At 39.0% G+C, this 13,534-nt stretch overlaps 1 protein-coding gene across 1 annotated transcript in view; it reads right to left on the bottom strand.

Annotated features, from left to right (window-relative positions):
* Positions 1-3,024, bottom strand: part of BARD1 (BRCA1 associated RING domain 1) — a 597,047-nt gene extending 594,023 nt beyond the window's left edge. The window contains exon 1 of the mRNA XM_044075721.1: positions 2,767-3,024. Within this exon, the coding sequence (XP_043931656.1) occupies positions 2,767-2,888 (122 nt within the window). The 5' untranslated portion in view covers positions 2,889-3,024. The remainder of the gene's footprint in view (positions 1-2,766) is intronic.
* Positions 3,025-13,534: the final 10,510 nt, after the last annotated feature.

The raw sequence follows: 13,534 nt of genomic DNA, 5'->3' as shown, positions 1-13,534 counted from the left end.
TCTCAAAGCCTGAAGAACAGCCACTGCAATGCTTTTACTCAAGAGAAAGCAGACCACAGACCCCCAATAGATAAAGATCCATTAATCTCATTAACCAGATATGCAAGCTATGAAACATATCATAGACTTCATTAATCTAGTCACTGAAACTTCAACTCCAGATGCTCATCAATTTGTCTTTGACAAAGGCAGGTCTTTGCCTCCTTAACCTCCAATTTTTTTTTTTTTTTTGAAGACGTCACTGATGCAGTGGACAGCGGCTATGCAGTGCACACAGCTTATCAAGACCATGACAAGGCCTTTGACACCATTTCCCAAGCAAGTACAATTGACAGACTTGAAAATCTGAACACAAGTCCATATGGAATGTTGTGGATAGCTAACGGATTGTCTGACTGACCACAGAGTCACAGGTGCTACTTCTGGGAAAAAAAAAAACGTTTGTGTGTGCTACTTCTGGGAACAAAAAAACTTTTACGTGTTATCAACATATTGCCTTTTTTTAATACCTCTCCAGTCATAAAAGCCCAAATTAGGTTAGTCCTGCACAGACAGGCTAATAAGTATAACTCTCAAATGACTGGAATTTTTACAGTGCCATAAAATTCCAAGTGTCCCCTTTAAAATGCTGACTTATTATAGTATGCCCCAACACCCACTCCATCACCAGCATGCAGCATTGTGGACATTGGTAACATGCATCACTACAGCCTGAAATCATAACCACAACAGTGACTGTATGGGAGGGGAGCAACTAGCAAGCTGGAATAATTTCATTATCTAGACTCTCACTTAACGCATTCAACAGGAACAGTTATGTTACAACTGTAAGGTAGTGGTTTTACTTCATTCTTATTTTCTAGAGATAGCCACTTGCCACCTCAAACTGGCTTGAATTTAGCCACAAAAAATTCCTCTTCTTTCTGAGATGTGCTTAAATCCATCCACAGTTCCTTTAGTAAGAAAAACAAAATACACTGAACACCCCCTGCGGAGTATTCTCTTGAATTTCAAACTGCGTCTCGTGATGTTGTGCAAATAACCTTAAGAAAAAAAGTTTCATTAATCTGATTTGGAGTACTTTGCTAGTCAGCATGCTGCAAAGTATGAAACTGCCAAGCCCTCTCTAGTCTTTAAAATGTGCAGACTTATTTCTAGCAGAATTGGAACTGCGACTCAGTGAATCTGTTTCTGCTGCTTACACATATGTTAGTGTATGCTGTGTAGCTGGTACTATATTGCTAGAAGTAATAGTAGTGAAGCCCATACAATGTCCTGTATTATATAGTACTAATTTTTGTGTAGATAGATCTGTCCATTGTTTTTGATATGAATGCTTCCACGACTTCATTTGTTGACAAATGTTTTTCTTCAATCCAGATGACAAGCTGCTGTTTGATCAGTCTGCTCTCAAATGATCCTAACAGATCCTCTGAAAATTTTTTTATAAAGCACTTGAAGTTTATATCGTGCTGTGCTATTCTTTCCCTTATCAGTGTACTTGTCATCTCCTGCTCTCCTCTTATAGAGTGGGTGGGTGTGTCGGTAAGAATGAAATACTCTTACTGTAGCATATACAGAAACGAGCCTTTATCAAATCTAGCTACAACATGTAGAAACATGTCCTCTTGATCAGGCCTAGCTATGAATTCAATTACTGTTTAATTATAACTGGTTATATGAAGCACCCTGGCTTTCTCTTACCTGTTAGCACAAATCCTGACAAATTGACATGTACAGATAATCAAGCTAAAGAAAATGTTGCAGAAAGATAATAGTGTGTCTTGAACATGGCACCTAGCTGCCAAGAACTGGTTTTGTTAGCAAAAAGAACCATCAAAGCAGCTAAAATGTACAGTACCCCCCCCCCCTCCGAAGCATACTATAATTTGTCTAATATGCAGTCCCATAGTGCTTAATTAACAGCATTCATTTTTGCAAGTGAGGTACACAGTTATAAAAAGCACAAAAGTAAAAACATAAAGAAAGAATCACTTGATGGTTCTTAACAGTATGTTTCCCACCTGCACAACATCACTGCTCTCTAACGATTATGAGTGGAGGAAGTGATTCTTTGGGGGGTGCATTTTTTTTCCTCCTGGGGAGTATCCTAGTTGAAAATATTGCTTCAGAATTGACATATGTGAGTAGGTTTACTAACATCCTGCAGTTAGACTTAGTACAACATGACAAACACCTTCATCTGACCTGTACCCATGTTTGGGACATTTGAGGCAGTTGATCGGCATTTATTTATCTTGTAATTACCTTCAGTTTTTGTATCAACAATTAACTTATCTTAAAAGATGTTACATTTATGGAAACCATATTTGTTTTAGTCATACTGCCCCCAATTGGTGCTCAAGTACTGAATAGTTATTGCCGGCTATCCTGATTTTTGGCCAGATGGACCAATTGTCTTTTTTCTCCCTCAAAATCCTGTAATAACATTTTCGATGTCGGGACGTTGACATTGAGAATCCAGGTTTAACCCACTAATTTTGGCAGAACAATTGTCAGCATGTGTTCTACTGACTTTTGTGTCAATACCTGAAAATCATTCCAATAAATTACAATATTTACTACATATTATTTAGACAAGTTACATCATGTGATCATTACACAATACACTGAAGGGGGAGTGGTACTAACAATCCATCAGAAATGCATGAATCGAAATATACAAGATTAATATACAAGTCTTGCATTACCATTAAAATGAATCCCAAGCCAGTCAAGCAGACATACATGTATAAAACATATTACCATTTAGAGCAGCACAGCATGCTATACAACTTCTTTACTTCTTGCCGAGTACGGGACAAAGAGAGATCCGATGACTCCCTTTCTGCCATGGGCACTTGCACATTTCCAGAGCGAACTTGCATCCTTAGAATGATTAAGTGCAAACAAGTGTAGTAATCTTCGGTTTACAATCATATCCAAAAACTCTCCCCCGCCACTTTTTGTATTCAACTTCCCAATGCAATTCCGCGCCTGCAAAGGAACCAATGTGACAATGGCATACGGATGACGTAATGATACGTTATGTGAGAAAGGTTGTGGTTTTACCTCTCCGCCAATTGCTGAATTTGTTGTGGTATTTTGATGCAGAGATAGAAATTGTGAGACTTGCGGAAATGTAGGTTCTGTAGTTTTTTTTCACCTTTGGTTGTTACTAATAAGGAAAAATTTACAGTGCTGCCACCACAGCAGCAGTATGTCTGTTTTGGTATAATGTTGATTTATTTCTTCTCTGACATCGTTTTCTTTTCGACTTGGCATTATTACTCTGAACCATCTTGGTTGACAGGACTTTTATGTTGTTTACACGTGATTATGCTTTCTGCTCTTCGAATTGTTAAGGCAGCGTTCCCTGTCAATCCAATACCCATCGCTTTTGTCCGTTGGTGACTGACCTTTAAAGTGTTCACCGCCTCTCCTCTTAATCTTTGCTATTTCTGTCGTTCTAATTACCTTGGCCGACAGTAAATAATTTCCCCATTTTGGTAAAGCTCAGTGCAATGACAACTGTATAACTTCTGACTCCCCTATCCTTTCCAATTTTCCTATTCCCGAAGTCATTCCTAAAAAAACAAACATTTTTATTATTCTCTATAGTAAGGGAAATTGTTACAAAAAATTAGAAAGGAACATATTTCATAGAAATAACTACAGTTTGTAGAATAGTACATGCAGAATAATGCTGAGAAGGGTAAGTATGGTATAAGGGAGGGCAGGAAATGAGTAATTCATGCAATGCTGGAGTGAATGAAATTAAAAGAAAACACGTACTTATGCTGATAATAATGGAAACTGTTATTATGGTTTGTTTTCTTTTGTATTAATGTATGTAAGCCCATGTTGCAGTTTAAAATGTGATGAAGTACATGGTGACTTGGCTAATATTCACCTATCTGTGTATGTGTGAGTAACCTCTACAGCTTCTAAATATGAACTCCAGAAGTCAAGCAAAGCCAGTTATACTTAAAATTAGCAAAGATTCATGAAAATGCAATCTTTAAAATTGAAACAAAACTTTTTAAGAACTTAAAATAATTGTTTAAAAGGTCCTTGCTCATTCCACCCCCAGCTGTAGTTTTGGATGTGTTTAATCATAGCCTCACCTCAGGCTTCGTGCCCACTGAGTGGCGCACAGCTACAATTATCCCACTCCACAAGGGGGGATCCACCTTGGATCCCGGGAACTACCGTCCCATCAGACAAGCCTGATCTGCAAGGGCATGGAACGCATTATTATGGAACTTCTAAACAAAGACATTGGCAACCTTCAAACACTAGACCCCATCCAGTTTGGGTTTGTGAAGGGCCGATCTTGTCTCCTGAATCTGATCGACTTCTTTGAATCAGTCTCCAGAGCTGTGTACGAGGGTAAAGCGGTCCATACAGCCTATCTGGATCTCGCCAAGGCCTTCAACACCATCCCCCACTCAGGAATCCTAGATAAACTTACTAAACTGGGCATAAATCCCTACGTCACTCGATGGGTTGCCAACTGGCTTACTGACAGAACCCAGACTGTAAATGTAGCCGACTCCAAATCCAGCTCCAGACAAGTGGAGTACCTCAGGGTTCGGTCCTGGGTCCACTCTTGTTTGGCATTTACTTCTCTGAAGTACAGGCCAACACTAAGGGACTCTGGCTAACAAATTTCGCAGATGACTGCAAACTGGGAACTATTATTGAATCCCCAAATGATGTGGATATTCTACAAAAGGGCCTTACAGATACAGATGCCTGGTGCCAGAGCCATGGGCTCAAGCTTAATGCCAAGAAATGTATAGTTATCCCCTTTGGAAAAAAACATGTACCCATGAATTACCACATAGGTGGCAGGGCACTAAACATCGAAAGTGTGATGAGAGACTTACGGACACAGGAGGACAGTGGTCTCACTTTCGATAACCACATCGCCACAACAGTCAGGAAATCCTTCTCTGTAGCACACCTCATCACTAAGGGCTTTTCATCCAGAAAAAAGGAGGTCATTGTCCCACTGTACTCATCCCTCATTAGACCCATTATAGAGTGTAATGCCCCATTTGGAATGTACCTCACAAGACATCTGCAACAGCTGGAAAAGCCACTGAAATACCTCATTAAAAAGAATCACAGACCTAAAGCAGATGCCATATGCTGACGGTCTAAAAAAACTCCAGCTATACAGTGTGGCATATCATCTACTCAGAGGTGATCTCTGCTTAACATACAAGGCCATGTCAAACCCTGAGCTGTTGGACATGCTCCACTTAAAGAAATCCCAATCCCTCAGAGCCACACGCTTCAGGGATCTAAACCTTGTCATCACAATGAACAAAACATGCTGGAGGGATAGGTTCCTGACCCAGAGACTCCCCATACTCTGGAATAGACTGCCCATACATGTCAAGCAGAGCGCCTCATTGGCCCTCTTCAAAAGGAACCTTGATGATTGGATGGGAAATAGGAAATTCACCCCGGGGATCATGTCAGTCACCCTGCTAGACAGGAGTCCAGAGAAATAAATATTGTGGGAAGAAATATCCAGGGAATTGTTATGGCTAGGCTTGTATAGGCCATAGGGCTGATAGCGCAACCTATGTACCTATGATTGAGTTTGAGTGGGGGAGTACATGCAAGGCATTAACAGCAAACTAACTAACTGATCCACTTTTGCAAGAGGGCAGAGACATTCAGTGAAAACTACAAGTCGGTTTTATGAATGAATTTTTATTTGTAATATCATTAGCAGACACATTGGCTCCTCGGACTGAGAGAGAGGTTTAACAGAGTCAATTGATTTATTTTTTTCTGGCAGAATATTAAGATCCTTTGTAGAATGTCTGTTTAGAAGCTTACTTCAATGAAACGTGAAAAGGAAGTAATTGAAAAAAGACCATCTTTCCTGAGCAATAATCCATAAAATGGTTTACCATGGTATGTTCGAAACTGATCCAGTCGAACAATGACAACACTGAAAATAACATTGGAATCTTACAACAGCGTAAGACCGGAATGCTGAAAATGGGAATGTATATTCAACATTTTCAGCATTACAGTCTTCCACCTGACGGACTCAGCTAACGTCTATTAAGCCGGGATGCTTTGTCCCCCTGCACCCCCCATTTGAGGGCTTCGCCACCACACCCCCCTACTTAAATATACCAACTCCGAGATGCACTACAGTGAGGAAATGGGCTTCTTCTCTGTTCCTCACTGAAGCGAAACCTCCCTCCACAGTCTCGACTAACCTCGTTCGACCTCATTCAGTTAGATTTCCTGCTCCTTAACAATCGCACATCAAACGTTTAACTTTCTGCAATATGCGTAAGTGATTGCAAGCCCCATAAAACCTTCACAGTAATTCATTGGAAACAGATGACTGCAACATACTTCTGGATCTTTACTGTGTCATATAACTGGGAACCAGAGTGCTTGTAGAATAAAAAGCTATGACTGTTAAATAAAAATAATGTCACTATGGAAGTCCTTGTCTGGCCATTTTTGAGAACAACAAATTGTGAAAATAATGCTAGCTGCCTAGAGTGATAAAGAGGTATTAATACTACATATAATTTAAAATCTGTGACTGTAGTAATCCTTTAATATGTATGTCTGGTTGCAGAATGGAAAAGGGGCATATTGTGCTTATTGGCTTGTTGCCCCTTGCTTTAAAGTATATCTAAATGACTGGATCAGAGGAAAGTTTTCCTCTTTTAATGCTTGAGTGTGTTGGGTTCTTATTTTCATCCTGAGGTTAAGTGGTGATTCATGATACAGATGGAAGAATGAGACGACACACCAGGCTGCAGCTAAAAGCAGTTTGATCACAAGATCAGTTACTTACAAAAATCATCAGCTTAGTCATCTTGTGCACTACACCAAGTGACTGTCTTTTCTTTGTTAGTCGCAGTTCTGCGTAGCCAAGGTAGTCTGTGAATCAAGTGATCAATCAGTCAAATCAGGTTCAGGCTGCAGAGTGAATCCTAATGCATCAGTCAGTCAATCAATCAATAAATCAATCAAATCAGGATAAAGTGAGTGACTTAAATCCTTATGCATAAAAGGAATTCAGGTGGTGGTTATCAAGCTGGAGTCCTTATAGTGAGTAAGCAGGGGAGGAAATTTAGCAAAACAAGCAACTACCCTGGTTTATATATACAGAAGTGAACATGCAGTACTTTCTGGAAACTTACAACTGTCAAACTGAAACTTTGTTGGAAATCCTATGACATTGATCAAAAATAGCATTTAGTTTCTTGAGTTGTCTGAAACATGTACAAATAACACTGTTATTTTTTTGCAGTTCATTTTTATATTCTAGCTTTCTCAGTTTGTTAGACAGACTTACACATGCCTCTGAGAAGCATGGTTACTTCCTCTTTTTACACAGGCATTGGGTTGAAAAGATGACAAGCTGCACCTTTGTAAGAAAATTTTGTCTCATATATGTTATGACATGAATGCAAAATCTGATTAATGGAGGATTATTAAAAACATTCTCACTAATAATCGTATAATATACTAGCAAGCATAACATGTAAGTAATTAATGCTGATTTATAGTCTCATGCCTTTGCATCTCACTCACAGCCAACCATGAGGGAATCAAACCGAACTGATAAAATGGGGAAGAATGCATGAGCCCTATACACCTTACTCCCAGGTTTGGTCAGGCAAGAGGCCAAAAAAAACCCTGTGTGTTCTAAAACAACAGTCTGTACATTTTAAGTATGCTATATTACAAACATCAAGACAAAATTCAGGAGGAAATTAAGCAGTTACAAGTAATATGTGATGCAGTGACACTAACGTTTTACCCATGGGAGATGGTTATTTGCTGAATCTCATAAAAAATAAATAAATAAACTTTATAACGGTACCTTTATCTTTAATTATTATGATCGTGGTTTGATGTGCATATCTCAAAGCCTTATTCAATAGGTGCAACACAATTTGTCCTTATTGAGTAACTTACTGCAAGTCTGAATGAATCAAAGCTGTGCATTTCAGTGTATGCATTTGCTCAGTATTGGCTTAGTTCTAGCATTAGCAGTTATTTATATTCATTTAGTCAGTCTGACATGTTTGCTGGTACAAAAATTGCTATGATTATTTGTACATTGGTATTTGAGTTATGATACTATTAACTACTTTTTGGCTTACTTTAGGATCATTGTCCTAAAACAATTGTAGTGCCAAATTTAAATTATTTCTGATGCAATTTAACTTATTTTGTGAGGCATTTTAGTGTACACTGTTCAGTAACTCATCATCTACTTTTGCTGCCCTAGGTGCACTGGCTAAAACTTATAAATAACAAATCTTACAATATATTATATCAACTTTTGTCATTTTATCATTACTTTATACATCAGATAACTCTAGCACTTTTCACCATTTCAGAACTTTTGGTTTATCTTGCAAAATGTCCCAGTCCAGAGCTGATTTGTTGTCTGTAGCATGCTAGAAGTCTGAATCCATTAAATGCAGTTGATTCTTTGTCCATGGTATATAAAGCAACTTAAGACAACACAGTCGTAGTGGTATCATTTTTTTCGGTCAAAATAAGGTCTGTAAGAGGCATTTCATGGAGATGTGGCAGTTTTTAGGTTTGATTCATGTGTGGTCTTTCTGGATTTTCAAAATTCATTGCAAGTGAGGGTGATATCCATATTTTCAGTTATGTTTTACATCAGCATGCTTTTATAAGTAATAACAGAGAATGAATCATTTTGTGCTGTCCTGCAGAAACTAGAGTTTATAAATCAATGCCCACATCAGGTTGTTTACCTGTAATCACAATGTCATTGATAAGATAAAATACAGTCGCTTTATTTAGTTGCAGGTCAGAGTGTGACACAGTTCAAATAGCTTTAAGGCAATGGTCTGAAAGTATATTGTCTGCTATCCCAAGTGAATCCACATTGAGCTTTATTCTCCCTGGCTGTAAGGATGGTGAAAAACGCATTTGTCAAGCAGTGGGGCAATGTTGTTCATTCCTCCATAATCCACAGTTATTTGCCAAGATCCATCAGTCTTTTTTCACTGGAATAGAACCCTTGAACAGAAACACAGGTAGTTCATTTATGCCAACCTGCAACAGTTTTGCATTATCTCTGATGTTTCATCATATCCTCCAGGAAGTTGATATTGCTTAATGTTTACAATAGTTTTCTGCTATGTGTGGGTGATTCATTAAGCAGTCAGGTTTCCCCATCGCCTTCCCTTTCAGTTGCACAGTATTACCTCTGGAGTCCTAGACCTAGTTAAAACTATTTCTCTTGCCTTCTGTTTATAAGTTTGGATCAGATTTTATAGTTTTGTTTGGTTACGTGCCATTATTTCTGGCCACTTGTGAGACTGAGACTCATTTTCAAAACTAGCACTTTTTTTCTGTATCACAGGTTGTGCCTCTGCTATTGGTATACCTAGCAAGTCACACTCTTTACACACATTATCAAATATTGAATGACAATTGCCATTCCATGAGGCTGAATCAAAATCTGGTCTGCAAATTAGTGCATGCACTCCAGCCTGTGAGGAAGGTTTTCCTAATCCCCTGCATTTCCTTTGCTTATGCTGTTAAATCATTCTGACTGACAAACAATTGATCTGTATTCTGCTTCCTCAATAATCTCTTTGCTTTTTCTAAGGCATCTCTGTTTAGACAATGTTGATGTATATACTCTTTATATTTTTTGTAGTTTACTAACTTGCTGTGTGAGCACAGTAACTATATGATCTCAAAATTATAATGCTGTCCAAAACAATCTTCCAAATGCATATGCCCCAGCTTTAACTTTTATCCTGTTCATCAAATTTTCAATCTGCTAAAGGTTTTAAAGAAAACATTTCAGTTAACATTATTACAGAATCTCATAGACAAGCCGTGGGTAGCTTAGTGCTCTTATCAGATGCATTTTTTAGCTTTTTCTTTTGTTTCCCAAAATCCAAATAATGGTGGTAATTTTATCAGCAGTATGGTTTCATGCCAGGAAAGAGCACTACAGATGCAATATTTGCTCTGAGAGTGTTGTTGGAGAAATACAGAGAAGGTCAGAAGGAGTTGCATTGTGCCTTTGTGGACTTAGAGAAAGCATATGACAGGGTGCCTAGAGAGGAGTTGTGGTATTGTATGAGGAAGTCGGGAGTGGCAGAGAAGTATGTAAGAGTGGTACAGGATATGTACGAGGGTAGTATGACATTGGTGAGGACTGCGGTGGGAGTGACAGATACATTTAAGTTGGAGGTGGGATTACATCAAGGATCAGCTCTGAGCCCTTTCTTATTTGCAGTAGTGATGGACAGGTTGACAGATGAGATCAGACAGGAGGCCCTGTGGACTATGATCTTTGCAGATGACATTGTGATATGTAGTGAGAGTAGGGACCATGTTGAGGAGACCCTGGAGAGGTGGAGATATGCTTTAGAGAGGGGAGGAATGAAGGTCAGCAGGGCTAAAACAGAATATGTGTGTGTAAATGTGAGGGAGGGTAGAGGAATGGTGATGATGCAGGGAGTAGAGTTGGTAAAGGTGGATGAGTTTAAGTACTTGGGATCAACAGTTCAGAGTAATGGTGAGTGTGGAAGAGAGGTGAAGAAGAGAGTACAGGCAGGGTGGTGGGTGGAGAAGGGTGTCGGGAGTGATTTGTGACAGACTGGTATCAGTAAGAGTGAAAGGGAAGGTCTACAAGAGGGTAGTGAGACCAGCTATGTTATATGGGTTAGAGACGGTGGCATAGATGAAAAGGCAGGAGTCAGAGCTGGATGTGGCAGGGTTAAAGATGTTAAGATTTGCACTGGGTGTGACTAGGATGGACAGGATTAGGAATCAGTATATTAGATGGTCAGCTCAGGTTGGACAGTTTGGAGACAAAGCAAGAGAGGCGAGACTGCGTTGGTTTGGACATGTGCTGAGGAGGGATGCTGGGTATATTGGGAAAAGGATGCTAAGGATGGAGCTGCCAGGTAAGAGGAAAAAAGGAAGGCCTAAGATAAGGTTTATGGATGTGGTGAGAGAGGACATGCAGGCGGTTGGTGTGAAAGAGCATGATGCAGAGGACAGGAAGAAATGGAATCAGAAGATCCGCTGTGGCGGCCCCTAACGGGAACAGCCGAAAGAAGAAGAATTTTATTCTTCCTGTATCCCTCAAAATCCCACTTCTGTCACCAATTCATGTTGTTTTTTTTTTTTTTTTTATTTTGGTATTGAGGATAAGTGGTAAACCATGATACAAATGGAAAAATGAGACAGCACACCAGACTGCAGCTAAAAACAATTTAATCAAAAAAATCAGTTACTTACAAAAGTTGTCAGCTTAGTCATCTTGCACACTACACCAAGGGACTCTCTTTTCTTGGTTAGTCGCAGTTCTGCTTGGCCAAAGCAGTCCCTGAATCAAAAAGTTAATTAAATCATGTTCAAGATAGCAATTTAAATCCTGATGTATCCTTCAATCAATCAAATCAGGGCAAAGTGCACAGTTTAATCATGATGCATGAAAAGAACTCAGGCACTGGTTATCAAACTTTAGTTCTGATAGCAAGAAAAGGAGGAATGTCAGCAAACCAAGCAACTGCCCTGGGTTATATACATAGAAGTGAATATGCAGTACGTTCTGTAAACTTACAGCTGTTGAACTGATACTGTTTGGAAATCTCATGGCATCAGTTAAAATAGCATTTAGTTTCCCGAGTTGTCTAAAATGTTTACAAAGAACATTGTTTTTTTTTCAGTTAATTTTTATACAGTAATTTATCCAATCTGTTAGACTTTGTCTAAAATATGTCCCTGAAAAGCATGGCTACTTTCACTTTTTACACAGGCATTGAGTTGAAAAGGTCACAAGCTGCAGCTTTGTAAGAACTATGTGTCATATATTTTCATACCTTAAATATAAAACTTTTAATTAATACAGGGTTATTAAAATATGCTCTATAATAGGCATACTGTGATAGGCTAACAAGAAAAATATTTCTCTAATTAATGCAAATGTATACTCTTATCTTTGCTACTCACTTTGCTGTTTCATGCCTAACCATGAGGGAACCAAACTGATAAAATGGGACAGAATGCATGGGCCCTATACCCAAGTAAATGCCCAAAAATCATCAGCTCAGTTTTCTTGCAGAATTTGCCAAGGGACCTTCTTTTCATGGGTAGTTGCAGTTCTGCTTGGCCAAGGAAGTCTCTGAATCAAGCAATTAATCAGTCAGATCAAATCATGTTCAAGCTGGAAACTCGAGTCCTGGTGCATCAGTCGGTCAAATCAGGATAAAGCAAGTGGTTTAACCAGTGCCTGGGTTCTTTCATACAGTAGAATTCTCAAACTTGAGTCCAGATGGAAAGGAGAGAAGGGAGGAAGGTTAGCAAACCAAACAATTGCCTTGGCTTATATACATAGAAGTGAACATGCAGTACTTTCTGGAAACCTACAGCTGTTGAACTGATGTTTTGGGGAAATCTCATGACATTGATCAAAATAGCATTTATTTTCCTGTGCTCTCTGAAATATTTTCAAAGAGCATTATTTTTCAGTTCATTTTTATACACTAGCTTTTCCAATCTATTAGACATTGTTTAAAACATGTCCATGAGAAGCATGGCTACTTCCTATTTATACATATTGGGTTGAAAAGGTCACAAGCTGCACTTTGTAAGAATTATGTCTCATATATTTTATAACTTAAATGCAGAACTTAATTGATGCAGGATTATTAAAACCTACTCACTAATAATCATAATAATAAACTTCTTCTTCTTCTTTTGGCTTTTTCCCGGTTAGGGGTCACCACAGTGGATCATCTGTCCGCTCATGATTGGCAGTGGAGTTTTACGGTGTCGAGTTGCCAGCCCGGCACCCAACCTTTCACAGAAGGCACACACACACTCACACCTAGGGCCAATTTAGAATGTCCAATCCACCTACTTCATGTCTTTGGGATGTGGGAGGAAACTGGAGCACCCGGGGGAAACCTACATGACCACAGGGAGGACATGCAGACTCCCAGCCGAGAATCGTACCAGAAAACCTCTTGCTGTGAGGCAACAATGCTAACCGCTGCACCACCGTGGCCGCCCTAATCATAATAATAAACTAACAAGCATAATATTTATCTAATTAATGCAGTTTTTTGCTCGTATGTCTTTGCTTTTCACTTTGCTGCTTCATGCCCAACCAAGAGGGAACCAAACTAATAAAATGGGACAGAATGCATAGGCCCTATTCACTGAGTACTTAAATTATATTGCTGCTTCATTATAAGATACTGGTCATTGCTGGTATTAGCTTCCTTACTTTTACTAAGGTCCCGAGAGCATCGCTTTCATGTAGATTCTTTTAGCATGAATTTAATAAAAACTACAAGGAAGACCCAGCCAAGCTAGAGTCTTCACAGTATAATACCTTAAACTTGCTATACAGGACACTCATGGTACATGCAGATGACCCCTTAAGAACAAATCCGTGAGTAGGAAGCATGAACTTTTAATGTCCATGAGTTTTTCTTTTAGTAGCAGCACGTTTGTCTTG

This window comes from Protopterus annectens, chromosome 6.part1 (genome assembly GCF_019279795.1).
Source record: "Protopterus annectens isolate FY-2018-M chromosome 6.part1, PAN1.0, whole genome shotgun sequence".
NCBI classification, from domain to species: Eukaryota; Metazoa; Chordata; order Ceratodontiformes; family Protopteridae; genus Protopterus; species Protopterus annectens.
The sequence above is the reverse complement of the archived record's forward strand: the minus strand, read 5'-3'. Positions and strand labels throughout refer to the sequence as shown.